Source organism: Thermobia domestica, chromosome 16 (genome assembly GCF_964235325.1).
Source record: "Thermobia domestica chromosome 16, izTheDome1.hap1.1, whole genome shotgun sequence".
Taxonomy (NCBI): Eukaryota; Metazoa; Arthropoda; class Insecta; order Zygentoma; family Lepismatidae; genus Thermobia; species Thermobia domestica.
The window spans coordinates 100375878-100401329 of record NC_137469.1 but is presented as its reverse complement, the minus strand read 5'-3'; the positions used below and the strand labels follow the sequence as shown (position 1 = coordinate 100401329).

General features: G+C 37.3%; 1 protein-coding gene across 6 annotated transcripts in view; it reads left to right on the top strand.

Moving 5' to 3' along the window:
- Nuak (Nuak family kinase 1) overlaps positions 1-25452 on the top strand; it is a 308387-nt gene that overhangs the window by 196598 nt on the left and 86337 nt on the right. The window contains exon 1 of one of the 6 annotated variants that reach the window (XM_081742815.1): positions 1768-2081. The exons of the other annotated variants lie outside the window; for them this stretch is intronic. Coding sequence (XP_081598941.1) covers positions 2001-2081 — 81 coding nt within the window. The 5' untranslated portion in view covers positions 1768-2000. Of the gene's footprint in view, positions 1-1767; positions 2082-25452 lie in introns of those variants that run through there. 6 annotated transcript variants of the gene reach the window in all.

Below are 25452 nucleotides of genomic sequence, written 5' to 3'. Positions count from 1 at the left end.
CAGCTGGTCCAGGGTTGCTAACTAAAATTTTTAGAAAGAAGAGAATATGTATGAATCTTCAGTGAGCATAAACCGGCGATAAATACATATGGGAAAATTACTATGGTCAGAGACGATGTGTACCTGTAGACTCCAAGTCGGATGCAGCTATTGTTTAAGCTTGCTTGCTGGAGTTCATAAGTACATGCGAAACTTCGACTACAAAGAGGTGTGATAATTTTAGAAGTTGACCAGAAGTAACACCTTTTTAGCAGCTAGCATCATTTCCAACGGAAATTCGGCCAGCTAGAATCCAACCTCGAATTTCGCAGCTCCCCTCACCTCACCGGAGAAAAACCGAGGAACGGAGCATTCCATGTAGAATCCTTCACCCCTGTAGATAATTTTACTTCCACAAGTAATTCTTTTAATATTGTAAAGATTTTCTTGATATTTCGTTAGTGTAGAATATAGCTTAGGTTAGTCGCTGTATTGTGTTATTTTTGTGTCGTATCAAAAAAGGCTTATTTCAGTACAGGACGGCAAGTCCGGCAGTACTTCATGGAAGGAATGCATGATAGATGTAAGAGCATAAACTTCCGGTATCTTGGCAGGCGACGTCCTGAGGGGAAAAACTGCACCAACAAGGGAGAAAATGTAAAATTTCTATGTTTTTAAGATATGACAGCATGTCACACTTACAAATAAGCTGTCTTATTGTATATAGGTGTTAATTCTCGTGTGTGGTATGTTGACAAACATTTTAACTTAACAAAAACAATGAAAATATGACAACTTCACATAGCAACCCCTCACAGAGGTGAGTGGTCGCGGAGAAATCCCGCTAGGTGTCAGGACCGTCAGGTCTGCATGAGAGCAGCGTGTCCTCTCAGCCGAAAATTAAGCAATTTTTGTGAGAAAAACATAAAATACATGGGTAATAAGAACATGATTAGTGAAGTGCTATACATCATTTTAAAGCTAGACATTTCAGCTATACTGTGGATACATCAGTTTGCGAGTATCTATTAACAATTTTAAATGATGTACATTAGAAACAGTGAAAGTGTAAATTCAAGTCAGAGGGGACAATGACCTCTGTAGGCAACCCCTTTTCTTCCCCACTTCACCCCGTCATAAGACTCGCAAAAACTGGGATGCGAGCCCAGCTTTTTGTGTGGAAGGTGGTTTTGACAAAACCAAGGAGGCAGGCGGGAGAGAGGCAATTGGTGTCTGGTGATCGGAAGAGAGGTATCCGTGTGCTCGTATAGAGAAATTCGACTCTGGACGTACAGAGAAACTTGTGACTGTGATACTACGAGTGTTAGCCACGAACATTTAAGCTCATGATATGAGCTATGCACGTAAACAATTTTGTAAATACTTAAACTATTAACCATATATATATATATATATATTCAATATTTATCATAGTTCAGATATTCATCGTAAAATGCGTATATATATATATAATATCTCTTGTTCATAATCCTTCACAACGAACTTCGCAACTGTGTACTTTTAGTACCGTACAGTGGTGTACGAACATATTTTTTTTATGAGCAGGCGAACCCGATAGTGTCATCTTCCCTTTTTCTATAAGGGTGATGAAGTTAGCTAGTCGAGAAATAGCCACCTAACAGGCTGGATCGCGTTAGGTTAGGCGAAACAACCTGTGCCAAGATCCACTGCAGATACAAGATCCAGAGATTGTCAATTATTCTCTGAATATTGGACTGGAGACAAACCAGGAGGAAAGCAGAGTATTGTCATGTTCAATGTGGAAGAAAACGTGACCTCCGCGGGACCTACGTTCTGCTAAAAAAGGGAAGAGAGCAGAGCCATCGGAAGCAGCAAGAAGAGGACCAGGAGGACATCCAGGAGAAGAGGAGAACAATTGAAGATGCGCTAAATCGTGCACGAACATTTAATCTAAACAAATAAGGCCTTACTTTTGAAATTAAACATTTCGGCGAAAGTTCAATTTTTTTTTTATTATTTTATCACAGTGTGTAGTGTTGATGCGTGTGTTGTCACACCTCATTAAAAGTGTATCATATGAATCCCGTGTGCACTTCATTCTCCATAGGAAGTCTGACCAGGTATGTGCTCAGTGTAATATTCTCATGTCTTTCTTTCAGCTGCTCCGGAGTTGTTCATGTCCGGTAAAATACGGTCTCTCACAACCAAGTATTGTTGTGTGAGTGAGAATTAGTGTTGTCTCTAACCACCTGGGGAACACGTAGACCAGTAATTTAGAGTCTCTCTTTTGGATTTGAAATGCTATACTAAATTACATTTTGTTCATTAAATTACTTTATCTTTTCATATTACATATTTTGCTCTACCGACATTTTAAACTTAAAAGCTCTACCGACTTAGCTAGTTATTTACATATTCATCAGAACATTAGCATTTCAAGATTAGTATATTCAAATTTATTTAAATTTTGATTTAATTTGCATAGTAATTAATTTATTTTCCACGCTACGGCCCTTCCCCTTTACAACACACAAATTCATACTCTCATTTTACACAATTGAGTCTATATGAAACGTTAGCATGTATTATATATATCTACCCAGGCACGTATATCTGATAAATATGTATGTACCTAGGCACGTATTTCGTAATAGGAGACGGGGGTGTCCGAGACATGAAATACCGTGGTTATCACACCAGAGTTCGATTATTCTAAACTATTTGACTGGTAACATATATTGGTTCGTTTAGTCAGGATTTCGTGATGGGGGGGGGGGAGTTTGATATGAAATATTGTGGTTATCACACCAGGAGCTTGATCAATTTAAACGATTTTACTAGCAACATATGTTGGTTTGTTAAGACTTTAAAATTAGGACATGTTATCAAGGGCGCCGATTTCTCAGTAAATTTTGGGGGGTCCATTCAGATGCAGAAGGCATATATGAGGATTTTAAAACAAATTGTATTCAAATTATGCCAATATATTGTATATTCATAAATACAAGGGGGACCACATGACCTTTGGGGGGGCCTCGCCCCCCAAGGATCGGCGCCCATGCATGTTAGTACTTTAGTAACGAACTATGAAGAAATCTCGAATAAAAGAATATAATTTTTTTTTAATTTACAATATCTACGTTCCTTCTTCTGTTAATCTAAATATAATAATTTTCCTTTCATTATGACCTCAATTGTTAAAAAAAAAAAGTACGTATCCAATAATGTCTTGTAAAATATTTTATATCTGCGTTCCTTTCTCTTTTGAATCAAATGTTAACAGGACTTGGTTTCCACATAACTGTTTTGTTTTATTATTCCGTCAACTACTGTCTGTTCCAAATGACAAACAAGTTAAAGGAGCAGTAGAAAACCGTTTCTGAAATAATATGTTTGATACTGGAAAGCGATGATAAAAAATCATTTTTATTTTTAGCTTTATTTTGGTCTTTATATTTTATCTTTATTTCTAATGCTGATTCTTCCTATTTCATGTTTCTTTTTGTTTCGTCCTTCCTTATTTTTTTATTTCTGGTCTCAAAGGGGACGGGTCCGGACTACGTGCCTGATCTACCACAGCTATATGTGCTCAGTTCACCAATGCGATGTGACGTAGTACGATTGTTTATTTTAACTTTGTTGATTTACTTCTTAAAATCCACTGGAAGGTTATTGCTGACAAATTTCCTTTAACTTACTTTACCGTACTTACACTTTCTGTTGCTTCCGATATTGCCCATACGATACTATGGCGCACGAGGTGAACATAGCGTATAGAGAAACTAACCATTCACATCTACTTTAATTATCTGCAATAAAAGTCGTAACGCATTATACGTCATTCAGTTTTCGGATAAAATATTACTTCCTATTCAATGAAGGCCGAGGTGAAGGTCCATTCATTGCCTATTATATGTAAGTAGGGACATATACAAGACAGTGCATCAAGTATTGCACTCACTACCGTAGATGGTCTACCACATCGTGGATTGTCCAATAGAGAGAAATCACCTTCTTTAAACCTCTACAACCACCGCTGAATACTGCTGCGATCCAATGTGTCCTCCCCATAAACAGGGATCAACTTCCCGTGAATCGATGTGCAGAGGCATCGCTGCTCTTGAAGAGGAACTCCATCACCGACCGTTGTCGCAACCTGACATCCGCATCATTCTGGGAATATACAGGGTGTTTGAGAATGTACTTACTAGATACAAGACGTCCATTATCCAGTAAACATTGCGACCGTGGTTCTGATCATGATAATTCTGAACATTGCCTTTAATAACGTCGCGTCCAATATGAGGACAGGTCCCTGTTCCCTCTTGAGAGGCAATTGTCATTCACAAGATTGCATTAATTAAATATTCCTCCTAGTTATTGTTATCATCGGTCCACTTACCCGCTTTAACTACGCCTATAGTACGGTCTTGACAGTTCCTATTGTCTTCAGCACGTCAATGTGTGTCTCATGCTCACTAATGACCTGTCCACTCCTATTGCATACGCTGCGATATGCGTCTTGTTTTATGGTTCACCTATCCATCTACGAAACGATGCGATTTCACGTAAATGTTGATGTAAACTTTCTTTTGTTACCTATATTAGAGGAATCAGCTGGCTCAGTTTGGACATACCTTAGCGATCCACCTTGTATGTGATCTTAGTATCAGAAAATACAGAGGATAAAGCAATGTTGAAACGAACGATAGATAATTTAAAACTCTCAACATTCAAAGTGCAGTAATTCAGTAGATTAATAGAATAGCGTAAAAATCATACGCATTGCTCCCAAGACATAAGTACATTAGGAAATACGTAATTTGAATCAGTACTATTTTTTCTCGACTATTTATAATATCTCATAAGTATTTCAACATGCATTTTCGATATATTAGTTGAATTTTATTTTTATGTTTGGTGTTTTTGTGGTTTTCTTTATGCTGGAAGTTTATAGCGCTGATGCAGTTTTGTCGTCGGTTCCTAGTTTCAGTTTACAATAGTTTGAAATGGACAGGTACAGAAAATCATTGGTATTATAATTCAACCAAAATTGATTCTTTAGCTTGAATGATCCCATTTGTTTGCATATAAATTCGTTCTACTTTCGGAAACCTGCCAGGAAGAGTTTTAAACGCGCAGGGCTTTTGCGGAACTTCGATAATCAGTTCCTTTGACCAACTTTTTTTTCTTTTTCTTTTTTCACAGCGCGAGAAAGTTATTTTTGAAACAGTGCCAAACTCGTGCCATACTTAGATTCATCTATCTTAAAAAGAAAAAAAGGAAAAAAAAGACAAGGAAGCGGATGCACTATTGATACGAAAATTACGAAGCGAAAATCTGTGATCAAACAACTTAAGATTTTAAGTAGCACAGCACTAGAGTGTACAGTTGTAAAGTTATCTGTGTGGTCTTCCACAATTTTCATGTGAAAGAAAAAATGCTTTCTTTCTTTTAGAAGAAAACTTATCTAAATCACAATGTTTAACGAAAGCTATTGGAATTATACAAAATATTATGAATGCAGTTACTCAACATCATCTATTAAAACAAAAAATAGCCTTATGAATCAATAATTCTATATACTTCTTTCGCACAAGTGTGTAAATGAAGTTATCCACTAATAGAGTGGTCTTTCCTACTTATGGTCCAGGTTTCATTTTTGGTGGGTGACACGAACTTCGGTATCATATAGAGTGTAATTATAACTCATACATTTATAACAGATAAAGCAAAGCAGCACCTTTTTGATAAGGAATGTTAAATGATTTTAAGAGAAAAGGGAAGAGGGTAAAATGAATAAAGAATATTTAAGGGAAAATGTATTTTTGTAACGTTGGTTTTAGCATCGAGGCTATATGGGATGTGAATCTACTTAACATGAGATTCAAACCAAGTGAACTCTCATCGGGAACCGAAACCGTGTCTCGCACCAAAAACATCTGTCTTAACCATATGCCAAGAGGGAGTCTCTGTACGAAGTATGCAACACCAGAACTCCGTGAAAGGGCCTAGTACAGTTCTAGTACAGTGGATAATATTGTGTCTCTTGGTTCTTTGGTGTCTTACCATTTCTCCCGTATTCTCATATTTCCATATACCATTTATACCAATTCTTCATTCATTTTCATTGATCATCCATCTCTTTTAACGTAAAGGCATAAGTGTTAGATATATTTAAGATTTAATATAATTTGTATTTAAAATTTGAAATGACTCATGAATTCAATCTCTGGCCGTATAATTAGAGTTACCACCCGCCCCAAATTAGGCGGAATTTTAAGAAAATTTTCACTGTTCCAAATTACACCGAAGAATGCTAAATTATCGAAAGTATTTAGTAACCTATGCGACAGCATTTTCGATCCATGAGGTGAACCTATGACTATGGAGATATCGATATGTTATATATATATACGTTTCACGAAGTGCCTTCAGGTTAAAGGAGATAAAGTAAATGATTGTGAAATCATTATTATTTTATGCTCTCTCCCCGGGTTGGCAGCAGCGAAATCACCACTAATAATGTTATCCTTTGACCGGTTGAATGGTTCATACATCATTTGTAACCGTAACAAGCTGACGGTACGACTGTTCTGTTTCTTATGATTTTAGTTTAAATTTTCATTGCAATTTTCACTCATGAAAGTATATACCTTTGTATTATTATTAATAGATTGTCATGTACAAATTTTTGTTTCAGGAACGGGCGATCTGCACTTGTTCGATGAACGTGTCCCGCTTCAGGCTTACCAAAAGGTGGCAACCCTACTTGTAACTCATGTATGGCTATGACCAGTCAGATGTTTTCTTTGGATCGATTTGTGTAGTTAGCACATTCGCTGCCATCGCCGTTATTTCTGGTTTCTTAGACAACCTTTCCGTACTTCTTAATTCAAATAGCTCCCGAGCAGTCTTCAAGACCAATGAAAAGTCTGTAATTTACCAGGAATGGAATCCGGGACCAAATGCACAACTAGTTGGGTAAACAAGAGCATCGGTCTAGTACTCATACACTTCAGTAATATTAAGAAATGTAGCTAAGTATCTTTTTCACACACTTTTTATTTTACTTGTTAATGCGTTTCCTTTACGTGAGTGCAGATTACGAGGGTTACACAGAATATTTCAGAGATTTAGTATTGGGGAACTTGCAATATCCTGAAAAATGTTCTATTTATGAAATACTATACATGTTCAGTATACAGGAACGGCAAGTATTTGAAAACAAAGCCACTTCCTTAGCCAATAAGGAACAGGCATTGAAGAGAGAGAGAGCATTTATTACCTTTTAACGTGCTGTAAAGGTGAGTACATCTACAATGAACTACATTATACATTGAAACCACCATCAGCCGCATTAACAGCAACTACACCCAGTCGAAATCGCGTACAGGCAGTAATGAGATATGTCTTAGGATTGTTCTCCATTATATCCACAACAGATACTCCGAGAGTCGCCACAGTGTTGCGCGGATGCTTATTTGAGTCCCCCTCATCCATGCCCCACACGTACTAACTAGTCCATTGGGTTGATATCTGGAAGGCTATATATTAGGGGTGATTAGTGATGAGCGCAAGAGTCCTGGTCTTGCAGTTTTTGCAAGAGTCGTGCATGCAAGACCAGGAATCCCGATGCAAGACCAAGGCCAAGACCAAGACCGAGGGGTGCAAGACCAAGACCAAGACCATACCTGCAAGACCAAGAGTCTTGCACAAGTACCGGCACTACTTGAATTTTTTTTATATAATGTAAAAAAGGAGATGGATTTTTTGGCTTCAGTAAAAATGCCGCTGGAGTGAATGTGTTCCCAGTAGTTTATGCAATCCGTGTGAGTCGATCAGCTCCTGTAGCTTACAGCAACAGTATGTCGTTTTGTGAATTGGTTGTTCGCGTTTTATGTAGATATTACTCATTTCCAAGCCACACAGACATCTCGCACCATGTGAGTTTTTGGTGGATAAACACCGTGTGCGTGGGTTTTCTCAGTATTTTTTCGTTTCCTCCTACTTTCTTCATTCCACCATTTCAGTCATTTCTCATCATCACTATCTCCCTTAGCCTTGGTACACAATAGTGGGACGTTAAACTAGATACTTCATTTCATTTCAAAGCATATTAGTGGTGTTCTTCTTCCAAAACTAAAGAGAAATGTAGTATTGAACATCGGTAATACCGTACACCATAGGTGTCGACTACATGGATATGGCCTTGGCTCCGAGACTCAACTCCGAGCTTCCGTTGGAAATTTTCAATGTGTATTCTTAAAACTAATATCGAAATAACATTTTCATGACATTGACAAAAACTTAGTGCATGTGACCGCAAGTTTGATTTCATGGGCGGATGCTTATACATTGAATAATTGGTTATTAATATAACTTTTAGCCTTCTTAGGTATACGGGACATCGAGGATTGAACGATATAACATTATACTACAACAATAAATTTATATGATAAAATTGAATGTGACTATTTTTGAGACTCCTAATCTCTTGAACCAGCCAACTGATCTCGATCAAATTTTCGACATAGGTGAGGTTTGGGCCTGGGAGTGTTTTCGTCATTTCACTTTAACGGTAAAACTTAGGGGAGGGGAAAGGGGGAGTTATAAAATAATAAATAAAACTTAATAACTCTTAAACCAAACGACCAATCTCAAGGAGGAGGAGGAGGGGGGGATGTACAAAAATCAATATACAGTAAATAAAAATAAAAATAGCTAAGTTTGTGACAATAACTCTTGAACCGATCTCAATCAAATTTTTAACATGTATGAGGTTCGGTCGTGGAAAGTTTTTCGAGTTTGTTTCACTTTGATGGTAGAACCTAGGGGAGGAGGAGGATATATATATATGTAAAAAATTAAAAATATAAGTGCTGTTTTTGTGACCATCACTCTTGAACCAGCCAATCGATCTCAATCAAATTTTCAACATAGATGAGGTTCTGACTTAGGTTTCTTTTTTTTTCTTTCTTTTTTTTATCAAATCACTTTGACGGTAGAACTTAGGGTAGAAGGTGGGGATGGAAAATGTACAAAAATAAATAAAATTTAACAACTCTTGAACCACCCGACCGAACTCGATCTCATTTTGAACATAGATGAGGATCGGACCTGAGGTGGTTTCTGTCATATCACTTTGACGGTGCAGTTTAGGGGAGGGGGAATGAAAGACATTTTAACACTAGAACGGCGGTGTTTCTGATACTCTCTAGAACGGCGGGAGTGGGTCAAAAATGACCCATTCCATTTTTATTAAATAGTTGTATTCTAAACCACTAATATTTATTGTATAATAAAACGTGACTTTCATTCAATATAACAAAAACTTCTTTCAACTCTAGCTTAATATTTATTGATCAATGCGTTTTTTGCCAATAATACAAATTTAAGAAACATGCTATTTTTTTTATGAATATAATATTGTTAGAATGATATTATTAAATATATTATATACAATGTCAGTTTATTATATAGTAATGTTATATATCATTCTAATTCCTAGATAGTTATTAATCTTAGATAGTTTATTCAAGTGCATGACCTAACTGAACTAAACTGACCTAATCTACACACATCTAAGCTTGCAGTCTTACACAGAACAAAGTTCATTCACTCCTCTACAAGGAGAAGGGTCATACAAAAACATTGTTCACAAATAAAAACGTGACCTATTACACAAAAAAATTACTAATAGGGTTGTAATACGCATCTATGCATTTCTATAACTTTCCTCGCCCTATTTAGAATTTGTGGAAACACATAACCTGACATAACCTAAAATAGCATACACATTCGTAAACTTGCAGTAATTCAAACCAGAAAAAGTCAGTATAGGGTGATTGTTTTCTAAATAAGATATGCTAGGTTCTAATCATGAAAGCTCTGACACAAAAAAGAATGGTAAACTACCTGTTCTTTCGAACAACTCCTTTACAGATTCTACTTCTTTGGTTGAAATATAATTTATCCAAACATACGAGAAAGTAAGTTGTCTCGCATTTAGACTCTAAAATTTTTGGTTTCAGTAGCTTAAAAATTTCTGGTTACGCCACAGGCTAGTAGTCTAAGAATTCTTGGCAGAGCAGGAAATCAAACTCGGGATCCCTCAGTCCGTTGTCAGCCACGATCACCACTAGACCAGCGGGGCGGTCATATAGTGGCGATCACAGTGAGAGCTTCGGCTTTCTTCTCCCAACCCGTCTGGTATATAGGAACCTTGTCCCAACCCGTCTGGTCAGCGTGGGAGCAGTAGACCAAGTCCTCCCTCCGGGGAGGGGTCTCATCCAATAGTGGATCGAATATGGCTGTGGTTTATTTATTATTATTTATTTGTGCTATGAACGTCTTCTCATGAAACATTTCATCATAATGATACAAAAAAAAAAAAAAAAAAACTAGCTTTATATTTTCACAATAGCATGCAAATTGTTTGCAAATTTTTTGTTAAAATGATTGAAATTATTATGAATAGTTTGTTACGATGTAAGACATAATTTGTGTTTAATAATAATAATAATAATAATAATAATAATAATAATAATAATAATAATAATAATAATAATAGTCTTCCCTAATTTACGACGCTTATTTGCAGAAGTATGGTTTTCGGTGCTTATCTCTTCCTCTTCTGATATTTCATCCGAAATCATCATATTCGTTGTTATTCGGCAGGTACTCTTCATCTGCAGAAATACCAACACATTCAGCGATAGACTCGGCCTCACTTATGTCATCGAAATTTGCAAGTATTTCATCCAGTGTCATCAGTTTCTTGCTCATAGTGAGAGTTTGAAATAGCAGATCAGTCCGAAAATAATGAGATTCTCCTAATCAACAGACTCTCTAAAGTATAACTAACTTCAACTACACTGACAAAATTGCTGAGAAGCTGGTCTCGAACACGATGTGGAATGGGCGAGTATTATGAGAAAGAACGGTCGCAAGATAAAGACGCTAGCCAGCAGTGTTGCTACAATGCAACAAAATATCACTAACAAAAGAGTTGGGTCAAAATTGACCCACGCCGCCGTTCTAGTATAATTGTTTGGTATTTCAAAAGGCAAAGTGTGGATAAGAGTGATACTTAGTACAAATATTTCTTCAAGAGAACGAGTAAAAGTCACAAAAATTCGATCCGATTCGTACGAAAATAGAAAAGTTGTTAAAACGTAAAGTTCGAAATGGGTAAAAAATGACCCAGCCACCGTTCTAGTGTTAAAATGATCGAAAATGACCGATATTAAAATGGAGTCTGTAGTTTTAGGGGTCACTGAGAGAAACAGTGACACTTCCGATGCTATTTAAATCCAAGTTCGGCCCCGTAGCTTGGCTGAGGGAAGAGAAGATATATAAAAACGATCGAAAATGACAAATATTATTGTCGAATCCATAGTTTTCCAGTTCGCTGAGTTGAATACTGACACTTCCGATACCGTTTACGACCAAATTCAGCCTCGTAATTTGGGGAGAGGGAGATACATAATAATGATTAAAAATGACCAAATATTAATGTCGAACCCATAGTTTTCGGCGTCGCTAAGGTGAACAGTGATATTTCCGATCCCGTTTAAATGCAAATTCAGCACCACAACTTGGGGGAGGAGCAAGATATATAAAATTATCAAAAATTACCATTATCAATGTCGAACTCATGGTTTTCGAGGTCATTGAGATGAACAATGACACTTCGATGCCGTACCTCGCAACATGGGTTTGAAGGAGATATATAAGTTTATTGAAAATGACCGATATTAGTACTAAATCCTTAGTTTTGGGGGGTCTCTGAGACGAACAGTGACACTTGTGATGCCGTTTAAATTCAAATTCAGCCCCGCAACTTGGGGAGGAGGAGGGAAGAGAAATATACAAAAATCGAAAATGACCGATATTAGAGAGCGCTTTACTAATAGTAAAAAGTGACTGACTAACGAAATGTATAGTTTAACCCAACGAAGTGAGTAATTGATGCTAGTAATCCATATTCACAAGTGAGACTTCAAATAACTAGGAGTTTGATGCCGATATTTTGTATTTCCAATACAGGTCAATCGATTGAATTTATGCACAAAAGACATAGACAGTTGAATCGTTTTCAGTTTTTACTCAAATTATTCTAAAATATTAAGAGGTTTGATTATAATAATTATTTTACTTTTTTCTCTCTTTTTTTAGTCAATATTGCTAAATATATCATCATCTTCATAATAGCAATTCTGCCATTATTGGCAGGTTACTTGCTGCAACTGAGAAGCTTCGACGTTCGGTGGTCCTCAGCTAGTCTCTTTGTCTTGACGTAGCAATTTTCTGTTTTAATACCTTCCTTCAACTAGTCTCCTTCGCTCCCTCCCGCCAATATCCTGACCAGTTTCTCTTCCTCCTCTTAACAATATCTAAAATTCTTCTTTTTTTTTCCCTACTGCTATTTTTTTAACACCTCATTCGTTGTCCGTTCAACACACCTAATTCTCTCCTTTTTTTCTCCATGCCCATGTCCCGAAAGCCTGCAATTTTTTCATCACTTTTGCGTAATGTCAATGTTTCTGCCCCATAGATTACATATTGGAATCTGTAAAACAAAATCTCAACATTTAATTGGAAGTTTGAGTAATACAAGGATTAGCTAATCGTGGTTGAAAAGAAAAATCTGACGCCTTTAGGGTGTAAAAATAATTTTGCAATTCATGGTATATCAATAATCTGTGCCGTCTTGTTTTCTTTCATGTGTCTCAGGGGTAGCCTCCCCAGTTTGGGAACCAGTGGAGTGTTGGATCTGTTAAAAAAAAATATAAATAGGTTACGAAACGTTGTGATTTAGGCATATCTTACAAGTAGTGAACCGTGGGCACCCGTTAAAAACAGGAAAGGTCATCACCTATGTTGTACACTATCATGATACTTACACAAAGTTAAACTATATTACATTTAGAAATATGCATTATATTTCCGTTACTATTGTCGCATTGTAGAGTTTATTATCCCTTATATCCTTTACTATATTATTTATAGTAAAATTTACCTATAAAAAGCTTGAGACTCCTTAAATGCAAGACTTGCAAGACTCTTGCATGCAAGACTAAGACCAAGGCCAAGACTGGGTGTGCAAGACCAAGACCAAGGGTTCCAGTGCAAGACCAAGACCAAGACCAAGACCACCCCGATCTTGGTCTTGCATTTGCTCATCACTAGGGGTGATATGGTCATGAAAATTGTCATTGAGTAGTTCTTGGCTGGTATGGACTGTATGGGATGGAAGAGAGCCTTGCTGAAAACGGCTTCTTACTCCCTACAAGAGTAATCCAGTACTTTACAATCTTGCTCAACACCTTCGTACAAGCAGCACGTTGACTCTGGCATCTCGATGAAATAAATGTAAAGGCATCATGTCTCTTTCAGTGCTCACGATCCCCAGAACCACACCGAGCGTGGAAATTTGGTCGGAACTTTCTCTTGGCTTTTACAGAACCATCGACTTTTTGCGGATCATCTTCTGGTTCTGGACAAAGTTTTCCTCATCGGAGAAAAACCTTAGCATTTCATTCTGCTTGAGATGTTTCAACTTGTTCAAGAGGCGTTTGATTCTGGTCAGTCACTTCGCCCTAGTTCTCTTGAACAAGAACTTTCCCCTCCATATCACGTACGACTTGTAACGAAAATTCTATAAACATATCGGTTGGTGGCCTCATCAACCTACTGCCCTCTGATGTGTGACCGTATGAACTTCCCAGAGTCTGCATCAGTGGCAACTTGGATAAAACTGACGAATTCCAGCCATGTTCAATAGTTAATAATTTCGTTTCTTGTGGGAAAGGTTGATCAGATTACCCTTGGCAGCCCTCAGTTTCGCTCCGAACTTTGAAGACGAATGAATGGATGAATTTCTGGAATGCAGCGATTTCTGAATCGGAGTGGCCTACAACCAAGAAAACACTGATAGTATGCCTCTTCATTTCCTAGTTAAGTCTAGGTTCTTCCACGTTTACCTTAGAAAATAAAAAAAGAAAGAAAGAAAAGAAAAGAAAATTTGCAGCCGTGAAGTACAGGGTACTTTGTTACCTATAATGTGTGTTTCATATACCTGCTCCAGCACATACAAGTTTCCCAACTAATAATGATTGCTTTTTGATTTAAGGAGCAGTTTTAAGTAACGAAGTTTGTGAAGAAAATGAATTTAACCAGAGAGCATTTTTGCTCAGTGAGTTATTATGCATTTCGACAGGGCTTAATGGTGCAACAATGTGTCAGTCAAATGAGTACTACATTTGATGATGAAACATCATCTAACCATTTATCTTGGTTTCAGAAATTTAGGTTTAGCCGCAACAGCCTCAGTGACGGAAGTTCGGGAAAGTCGCCCAGCGACAGCCATTGAACAGGAGAACATCAATACTTTGCCTGAGCTAATTAAGTGTGATCGACGTGTGAAATTCAGGCACATTTAGGTATTGGTATGAGTCAAATACAAACAATTTTTTGTGATTATTTATATGTGAAAATGTTATGTTTTTTCTTTGGATCCCTCACAATTTAACTCAAGCAAAAAGACACCCGTGCAATGTGGTGCAAGACTATTCAAACAGTTCAAAGCAGGAGTCTCAAATTTTGTGTGTATTACCATAGGCGATGAAACGTCTATTCATATGAACCCGAAACTAAACGATAATCTCCTGTATAGATGGTCCAAACCAACAAAAGTTGTTCGTTCATGAAATGTTGCGAAGCAAATGGTTGCCTCGTTGTTTGGGAAATCTGGAGACATCTCTACTATTGGAGAATCGCAAAACATTGAATCCTGAGTGGTATACTATCATTTGTTTGCCAATAGTAGTCAGTACACTTCTATCTTACAACCCGAAATGGCGCACCATTTTGCATTATGACAATACAAGCTCCCTCACAGGAGCTCAAATACTGGAGTTTCTGAACAGTGAAAATGGACTCATGTCTTACCCTGCTTACTCACCACCACCAACGGTTTTTTCTTGTTTCCATGGATCAAAAATAAAATTGTGAGCAGCGATTTCGAAGCCCGGAGGGGGCAATGCCAATATACGAAATACATGTTTCTCAAGTATCTACTGCTGAGTATCATAACTAGTTCAACGATTGATTTATTCGAATGAACAAATCTATTGCCATTAAGGGTAAACACTTTGAAAAAACAATAAATAGTGTTTGTATGCTGGCTATTGCCTTTCTATCAGCTTTCCGAAACTTTCAGTGCAACCCTCGTACTTGCTAGAAGTGCTGGGTGAACTACAGAGATTAGGTAATTATAACACAGTAAGTGACTCTCTACCTCTTATCAGTATCGCCAATCATCGATACCTGTCCAGCATCATATCTTTTACATTTTGGTGTATTAACGCTTTAGTTTAACTTGGCTTAGTCTTAAAATGGCCACACTTGGTGAACTATTGGAAATTTTATGTCCATTTTTTGTTTTATGAAAGTTGTTATTGTATCATTGCACTTGATTCCTTTTTCATCTTTGGCGCGGTGGCACAGTGGTAGAGCGTTCACCTCCGGTGCTTGGGGTCCCTGGTTCGATCCCAGCTCGCGCCGTGTGGACTTGTGGTGGACAAAACCGTGCTCGTGGACTTTCTCGGGTTCTCCCGTTTCCTCTCACTTTCTCCGTCTCCTTTAGCCTAACCGGCATAACCGTGGGACGTAAAACTCAAAAATTTTATTTCATTTTTGTTTGAAGCAAGATGTTCTCTACGTATTTAAATATCTTAACTTCGTGATCTCTTTAAACGAACAGTTGTTAAAAGTGCAAATCAAAATATTTCAGATCTACTGTTTTAAAAATACGAAATACTGTATGTTAAAGTAATAAAATCTCACGTTATACATATTAGTATTTTTTTAGTGTCCACTTCTTGTATATCATATCCCAGTTAGTGAAAACCCCAATTAAAAAAAAAAAAAAGCAGTTTCTAAATAAGGGTTAAAGTATATGTAACAGGATACCGATTGGCACAGGCGTGGATCCTGAGGGCGGGGCAAGGGAACTCGGATTCCCCCAAAGTTTGCTTGGGCCACGTATTTGTATTAAAATTCGAACTGAGTACTTGTAGACATCTGACAACCAAACACACTTAAGTGAATACCTCTTTTTCCCAAAGTTATATAAAAATCAGCACTAGTGCTGTGTGAAGTAAATATTTGGAACGATGTTATCTGAGATTCTCCAAAACAAAATGAATAAAAGGTACAGGCCACCACTAAACTCTATTGCTTCAATTTCTTAAACTAAATCATGTTATGCTGCAGTTATTATTGAATCACTTACAAGTGAAATACGAACAAATTATAAAGCATTCCGAAAAACCTCGTCCGAAGAAAACTCACCCCAAACATAAGCTACACTTTGTGGATGTTTTATATATATATATATATATATATATATATATATATATATATATATATATATATATATATATATATATATATATATATATATATATAATATGAGAAGTGACGTTCCAAATTATTGGGTCATTAATGAAACATGAACAAAATTATCTGAGTCATTTTGTGAAAAATCGTCTGGAAAAATTTACCCAAAAGTAAACTATCCCTTAAGGATTTTTTCAGATTTTGTTTTAGTTTAACGTTCTAGGATTATGCCCTTTAGGCTAAATGAGACGGATGATTATGGAAGAATCGATAGAATGAGAATGTGGAAGTAAACGGAAGTACCCAGAGAAAACCCACGGATACGATGTTGTCCACCACACATCGTGAGGTGAATTGAACCAGGTATCTCACGCACTAGAGGTAAGCGCTCTACCACTGAGCCAGTCGAGTAAATCACATTTTTTTTATTGTCATCATACCCTAATTTTTGAAGGTAGAAAGAAAGTATGACTCCTCTAGAGAATCTCATAAAAATTAGTTTAAAATTTGATCTTGATACGTTGAACGGTATTGCGTATAGGTGAATGTACAGATGGTGATCAGAAAAGTGGAAACACCTGTAGTTGGCAACACGTCAGATGTATGGGTTGACAGTGGTGTCGTAGCGCCCGCAGCGCCGGACCGCTGGTGGTAGTGTGTTAGGTCGGTCTCCATACTACGTCAGGCGCAGTGGAACAGCAGTGTCCAGTGGCTGCAGCAGACGGAGGTAGTGTAAAATGGGAGACCTCTCAGATTTTCAAAGAGGGCAAATTGTTGGTGCGCGGTTATGTGGAGTGAATATGACGGCAGTGGCTACTGTGTTAGGTGTGTCGCGTGGGACAGTGTCGAAGGTGATGACGGCCTACACAACACACGGGAAAACCACATCGGGGAAGGGAACAGTGGGCGGAAGAAAATCATGAGTGACAGGTCACGCCGGGTATTAAAGCGCATTGTCACGCAGAACCGTCGTGCCACTGCGGAGCAAGTGACGGAGGAACTCAATCAGCACCTCCCCCACCCTGTTTCGACAATCACAGTCCGCCGCGAATTACATGACATGAACTTACGGGGTCGTGTTGCACGGGCCAAACCGTTCATCAGGGACCATAGCGCTTTCGCACGCCGCAAATGGTGCCGCGACCATGCAACTTGGGCCGTTGAGGTCTGGAAACGTGTGATATGGTCGGATGAGTCATCCTTCACCCTATTCCCAACCACGGGCCGTGTTTATGTGTGGAGAACGCCCAAAGAAGCTTATGATCTGCAGTGTCTCCGCCCAACTGTGAAACATGGCGGCGGCTCGGTGATGCTGTGGGCCGCCATATCATGGTTTTCATTGGGTCCTGTGGTCACACTTAGCGGACGAATCACTGCCAACGATTATGTCGCAATTTTAGGAAACCATTTGCATCCTATGGTCCGGATGTTGTTCCCAGACAATGACGCCATCTTCCAGGATGATAATGCACCCATTCACACAGCTGGCGTTGTTGCAGCGTGGTTTGAGGAATATCGGGATGAAGTTCAATACCTCCCCTGGCCCGCCCAATCCCCAGATCTCAACATAATTGAACATCTGTGGTCCGTCTTGGAAACACGACTCCGGCGACGATTTCCACCTCCATCCTCTCTCACAGAACTGGTCGATGCCCTGCACGAGGAATGGTGTAAAATTCCACTTGCTACCATTCACGACCTCTATGCCTCCATCCCACGTCGCATCAAGGCTGTTCTGAAGGCGAAAGGTGGCCCGACACCATATTAATCTGGTAAGTTGCAATTTCGTTCAGGTGTTTCCATTTTTCTGATCACCATCTGTACATGCATAAGGACGATCGGACGGACAGACGTTCGAAAATAACTTTCGGCATGTAGGAGGCATGAAACGTGTACGTATATCCTTTGAAATTTCGAGTTTTGTTTTTTCACTATCACCACACTTTCTTCTGTCTCCGCTCGAACGTAGAAAGCATGCAAGAAAGCCTACGAGCTCTGTAATCTTCTAATTGGCCAACTTCCGAATGAGGGCTGCCGTGCCTCAGTGGTCCTCTGGTGCTAAAGGTTCCTGGTTCGATCCCAGCTCGTGCCAAGTGAGCGTTGTGGTGGACAAACATCGTGTGCATAGCTTTTCTCGGGGCTGCCCCGTTTCCTTCCGCTTTCGTCATTCATTTCTCATCATCACCATTTCCTTTAGCTTAGCCAGCATAATCAGGGAACGTAAAACTGAAAGATTTCATTTCTTTTTCAACTTCCGAATGAAGATGATACCATTCTCGTAATGAATTTTGCTGATCCTTTTTGTTACTTGACCTAAATCTTCATAACTGTCTTGTTAACACCGTTTCTTTAGATGCTCTTTATACATCGTTAGCACAGTTTGCATCTTACATCACGATTGACTTCCTTTTTATAATGTTTAGATAATTTAAAATCTTATATTAATATTAACGAGTGTGAGTTTCTTGTTTTAGTTTAAAGAATAATTAATTCCTTCTTAATTAAGGTTGTTTCTTAATTTCAATATTTAATATGAAGTTGACAAAATCAAATGACAGCTGTAATATATTTATTTATCTTAATTATAATGAAATATAGTAGTGTCATCTGTGACATATTTATGCATTTGTGTTTATTTGCATTGCAGTTGACGATTTCCCTATACATAATTCAATAATCTAATTGGCTTAAAGTGAAAATTGATAAAGAAATGTAATTCATATGTTTATGTAACAACTATTTGTATGTTCTTTAGCAAACCCATTTATCAGATAGGTCATAACAAGATTATAATAAACTTTGTGTTTCATACGTACGAGGGTTGTTACTAAAGTTCTAAGCCTACCTATGAACGGAGTAGCAGTTTTTTTTTTTTTAATGATATTACTTTTCAACATAGTTCCCTGACAAGTCAACACATTTTGCCCATCGATGTTCAAGTGCGTTAATGCCGCTGGTGAAAAAAAAAAAAAAAAGTGAAATGCGTGTAAAATTTCATTTACGGCATGCATGACGTCATTATCAGTGTCAAAATGAGTACTTTCCAACTTCTTTTTGAGCTTTGAAAACAGATGAAAATGCCAAAAGATGCCAAATCAGGCGAATAAGATGTATGGGGGAACAATCCGTAGCCGCAATCGTGAATTGCTGCCTTTGCGACTACTGACTTATGACTAGGAGCATTGTCTTAATGGAGAGTCACACACGTTGTCAGTTTCCCACGACATTTCTGTCGAATATTATCACAGGTGTTGTAGAAGACCTACATATTACTCCCCAGTCACTCTTCGCCCCTTTAGAAGATAATCCACCATCACTATCCCTTCCGAATCCCAGAAAACTGTAGCCATCACTTTTCCAGCTGAGGGCACTGAATTTCTCTTCCTTCAGAGTGAGAATGAAGATATTTTCACTGCTTGGAACCTTGTTTGGAGTCTGGTTGGTAATGGTGAACCCAAGTCTCATCTGCTGTTATGAGTCGAGTCCAAAAGGCCGAAAAAGATTAAGATTGTCCCTTAGAATGTTGCGTCTGGTGAGCTTTTGATCACGTGTCAAAAGTTTTGGTACTAATCTCGCGGAAACCGTGCTCACTCGCAGATGCTGGGTCAACGCTTGCAGTAAATAAGTCCATTGTCTGAGCAATCTGTCTAGTGGTCATTCGTTGATCCTTCATGACGATTTCATGCACTTGATCAATGTTCTCCTGAGTTAGTGCTTCCACGTGCCTTCCTGATCGAGCGTCATCGTCAATAGAATTCTCCCCCTCTTAAATTCGGCTGCCTATTTCTTCACTGAGGCATATGAAGAGCCACTATCACCTAAACTAGCAACCATGTCGTCATGGATCGCGGATCTCCTGCGGCTTTAAACATTTCTTGTGGAGATGTTCAATAACAGCTCTCGCCTTCAATTTCTCCATTTGGTCACAATTTGCTCAATCTTCTGTGTTTCTGGGCCTGTATCTATAGAATAAAAGTCGATATTAATACCAAAGTTAGTATGACATCATAGGAAGATTCAATAAATACGCCTAAAAATATTTTATGTATCTTGGTAAGGCTTAGAATTTATGTACTAACTCTCGTAGAAAAAAAGAAAACCTTCATATTATTTATTTAGAATAGTTATGATTTAACACACAAAACTATAAATTACGCGCCGTCGGTGCGGGAGAATTGGATTCGATCCCCGGTGGGATATCATGTGGTTTGGATCCCACGTTAAACTGTATTCCAAGTTTCAAATACCTTCAGTGCTAAAAGAGATGCTAACTACAAAACTGTATACAGTACTATGCTTAGTTTTCTTTATATTTTTAATAATAGATATATTTTAAACTAGCTGAAATGCCCGTTCTTCGCACTGGAAAAATGGGTTTATGATTGTATTTTAATACCACTTCGCCTTAGGATACGCATTTCGATGAAAGTGTAAGATAGAAACCTTAAAATATTCTATTTTTAGCATATATTTTAACTTCTCTACCAACTTAGGATACAATTTTTAATCAAAGTGACACGTAAAAGTCCAGTTCGACGTACATGGTAACTATTCAATTTATTTCAAACGAGTCGGTTGTTTTCCTGTAATGCGATTACAAAGATCAGATAACGTTGTAGTCCTGGATCTAGGTATGGTTCTGTAGGAAAGTTTGAATATGGAGAATTTTTGTTCAGAACTCGTTAGTAGGTGTCTTACTAATTATTTTTTACTTGGGTGGATATCTGTCACGTGGTACATTTTCCAGGTATGATGTCATCAAATATGGCGGCTGCTTAATTATAAAAATGTTCATATATAGGCTAATATTGAACTAATTAACATGTAATTTCGTTCTTTTCTTTCAGGATTGCTTAGCAGGGTCCTAGTACGTATCTTTTTACTAAAGTGAACACATTATATTTATCTGGGATTACGTCATCCAAGATGGTAGCTTCTTAATCACAAAATGTTCATATCTCGACTAATATGGGACTCTTAACATGCAATTTCCTTCTTTTTTCAAGATTGTTTACCAGGGGTCCTACTAACTATTTTTCTTACTAAAGTGAAAATCTGACACATTTCTCTAGGATATGGTGTCATCCAAGATAGCGGCTGCTCAATTACAAAAATATTCATACTTTGGTAATATTTTACTAAAATTAACAAAGTATTTCGTTATAATTTTTCATTCCTGTTAAACAATTTTTTAAAACTAGTTTCAATTTATGCGATCCGACAAATTCTCCACATATGATATCATCCAAGATGGTGGCTATTCAATCACAGAAATCTTTATATCGGTGGAAATATTTGACTAATCAACATGAAACTTTGTTAGTAAATTATGAAATGAAAAAAATGAATTTTTTGAGTTTTACGTCCCACAGTTATGCCGGTTAGGCTAAAGGAGACGGTGATGATGAGAGATGAAGGAAATGGTGGAATGAAGAAAGTGGGAGGAAACGGGAGAACCCCGAGAAAACCCACACACGCGGTGTTTGTCCACCACAAAGTTCACTTGGCGGGAGCACGGTTTGAACCGGGGACCCCAAGCACAAGAGATGAACGCTCTACCACTGAGCCACCGCGGACCCGTTAGTAAATTATGTTGGAATTACTATTTGGGATGCGAATATGCGAATACTTCTAAAGTTGCAATTCACTTTAATTCTATCATTGTTCCAGATGAACTAAATATGCATTAATTAAAACAATACATATACTGAGATATTCAAAACAACACATATATCCGTTCCTCTTATTCATATCGAGAACTAAAAGTCCATCTAGTTTTCTAATCCAGTAAACTAAGTGCTTTATCAAAGCCTCTTAACTAAAACAAGTTGTAACACTATAATTAATTAGTAAGATAAAAAAAAAAAAAGATTATAAACAGTTGCGTTCATTCTGATTTTATAAACATTCTTAACATATATCAATAGCCTTTCCTAAAACCATTCTGTTTTACTATACGGGGTTCATCAGAAGTTTTAAGTTATATAAAAAACGGAATGTAATATGATACAATAGATATCAACACCAGCTTTTTAAGATATCTTAAAGGATTTTTACAGGGTGAGTGCGACTCCTTTGCACTTACAAAAGGCACATGTTACCTTATTTTTCTTACAAGTGCATGAGAATTTTTTACATGTCAAACAGGTACATGAACCAATAAACTCATTAGGATAATGCTGTAAGTTTTGTTTCGACATGAAACAATCTTCTGTTACTTCGAAACCAAAGTCTAAGTGAACAATTGTGTCATCAATACAATGCTGTTGAAAATATGTATAAAAATAAGATCTTAATATGTGTCCCTCAATATCCCTGCTTGTAGGTAGCAAGCCGTCAATGCCTACTCTTTTCCATTATGATACTGCCAAACCCTGAGTTCATCTATAAATTTCAATGGGATCGTTTCTTCAGTATCTGTACTAAGTATTCTTCTGCAGACTTTAAGGCTATTTTCTATATCATCCCATTCAGGCATTACTACAAAATTTTCCAAGTTTATGTTAGATACAGAGTGAATAGCTACCTTCTTCGTACCGAACTTACTAGTGTGTGGATGGCTGGAAGCAGTTTGCACACGTCTTCTCTCATTTTTCGGTAAATGGTAGAAACAAATAAAGTCGTATGGAATCAACAATTCCAATATGCACACATTTCTTGTAAACCAATTTGATGGAGAGTAGGCCAATGAAACAATGCTAATACCACTATGTCATTGTCAGCAGTAATGAGAACAATTGTAGTGAACCCACACAGGGATACATGCTAGAAATCTAAAATCAGCTTCCCCTACCAGTAAGCAATTTATTTATGGACGATTAACTTGGGTTCCATGTTTCAGAGATGTACAGTTGAATGTTATCTCATCACCAGCGAAGGCACTAAATTTGTGGTTGGTAGCACATGCGCTTTAATCAAAAGAGGCATCAATATTTTTGTAATTAACTCTAGCAGTTTGTTCTTTGAAGATCCTGAGAAACTATTAAGTTTACGGACAATGGAATGTCTTCGGAGATGGAAGCTATACGTATAACAGAAGTACTATTTGGCCATCGCATTCTCTCGTGTTCTTTTGGTGATGATTTGTAGTGCTTTCGAACACATAATCGACCCTTCACAGGTCTTCGTGATGCTCTGAATATACGTAAAGTAAGAAGAAGCTATTTAACCAAAAGTTTTATTGTCAGTTTTCGTCACTTTCCAGGTAGAATGCATAATATCCACAAAATAACAAGTTTTCCTATCCACTAGGAACAGGAGACAGTTATTGGGATGCTGAAAGACGTTTCTAGTTCTTTCATGAACGCGCTTTTTTTTTTTTTTTTTTTTTTTGGCTTCCTCATAAATCCTTCTACATCAAAGAGTAGAGAATTATTTAAATGTACGAGTGAAATCACATGTACGAGTAAAATCATTATCTTGTAAGTAAAAAGTGGTTTTTAGAAACTCCTCAACTCTTGGACACTCTCCTATTCTGTATTTGTGGTAAACACGATTATGTGACTTTTTTTTTGGGGGGGGGTCCAAATAATACACAAATGGTGTCGCTTAGAAGTCTCTCTTTGAGAACTATTGTGATGTATTCGTTTCGTTGAGGATTTGCAAACATTTTCCTTCCATTTGATAAAGAAGTAGTTTCCATAGTCTCACTTGTCAATCTTTCCTTCTCCTTTCAAGCTGCAAAAGTGTATTTTTATAAATATACTGTTTATAACATGCATTATTCAGATTATGGTAAAATATTGTTTCCATATTTATAAAGCAGAAACGTTTAGCAACAATGTCATTTCGCACTTGGACAGCTGGTCTGTCATTTTCTTTGCCATTTTCAGTAGTTAATACACTATGGTCACTTCCGTTGCATATGATGCATGAATTTCACTTGGTTTAAACAGTTTCATTAGACTTTGGAACTCTTGACAATTTTATGGCATCCGTATTTTCATTTACAAAGCATGAGGGAAAAGGAAAAAGAAATCTAACATCTAAATTAGGACATTGAAGTGTTTTATAGATTTACACTTACAACTGCAAGAGATACGAAAAAATGTAGCAGTAGCCATATTTGATGACGTCATGCCTGGAAAAAGTGTCGAATGTTCACCTAAGTTGAAAGTACTTACTACGTCACCTACTAACTTTTCCTTAATAAACGGAACAAACTTCCATGTTGATTAGTCAAATATTTCCACCGATATAAAGATTTATGTGATTGAATAGCCGCCATCTTGGATGATATCATATGTAAAGAATTTGTCGAATCACATAAATTGAAACTAACTAAAAAAAAAAACATTTGTTTAACAGGAATGAAAAATTATAACGAAATACCTTTTTTTTTTTTTTTTTTTTTTTTTTTTTTTTTTTTTTTTTTTTTGGTAATTGAGCAGCCACCATCTTGGATGACACCATCCTAGAGAAATGTGTCGGATGTTCACTTTAGAAAGAAAAATAGTTAGTAGGACCCCTGCTAAACAATCTTGAAAAAAAGAAGGAAATTGCATGTTAATCAGTCCAATATTAGTCAAGATATGAACATTTTGTGATTAAGAAGCCGCCATTTTGGATGACGTTATTCCAGACAAATATAGTTTTTTCACTTTAGTAAAAAGATACCTACTAGGACCCCTGCTAAACAATCCTGAAAGAAACCAACGAAATTACATGTTAATTAGTTCAATATTAGCCTATATATGAACATTTTCGTAATTAAGCAGCCGCCATATTTGATGTCATACCTGAAAAATGTACCAGGTGGCGGATGTCCACCCAAGTAAAAAATAAACCTACTAACGAGTTCTGAAGAAAAATTCTCCATAGGCCTACCCAAAGTTTCCTACAGAACCATAGTAAGATCCTGGACTATCGAGTTCAATGTCCGAAGAAACTATAAAAATTGTTCCTCTGCCTCCACTTAAAACGGAAAATTTAAGAAACGTTGGGACACCTTCTTCCTATTTTTAATGAGAGTTTATATACTTTACATTCAGGATGAAATAATAAGGAGTTTCATGTTCCTAGCTTGAGAGATTCGTGAGATACCCGCGTATCCCCCCTTAGGATACGCCCGTAAGTCAAACTGAC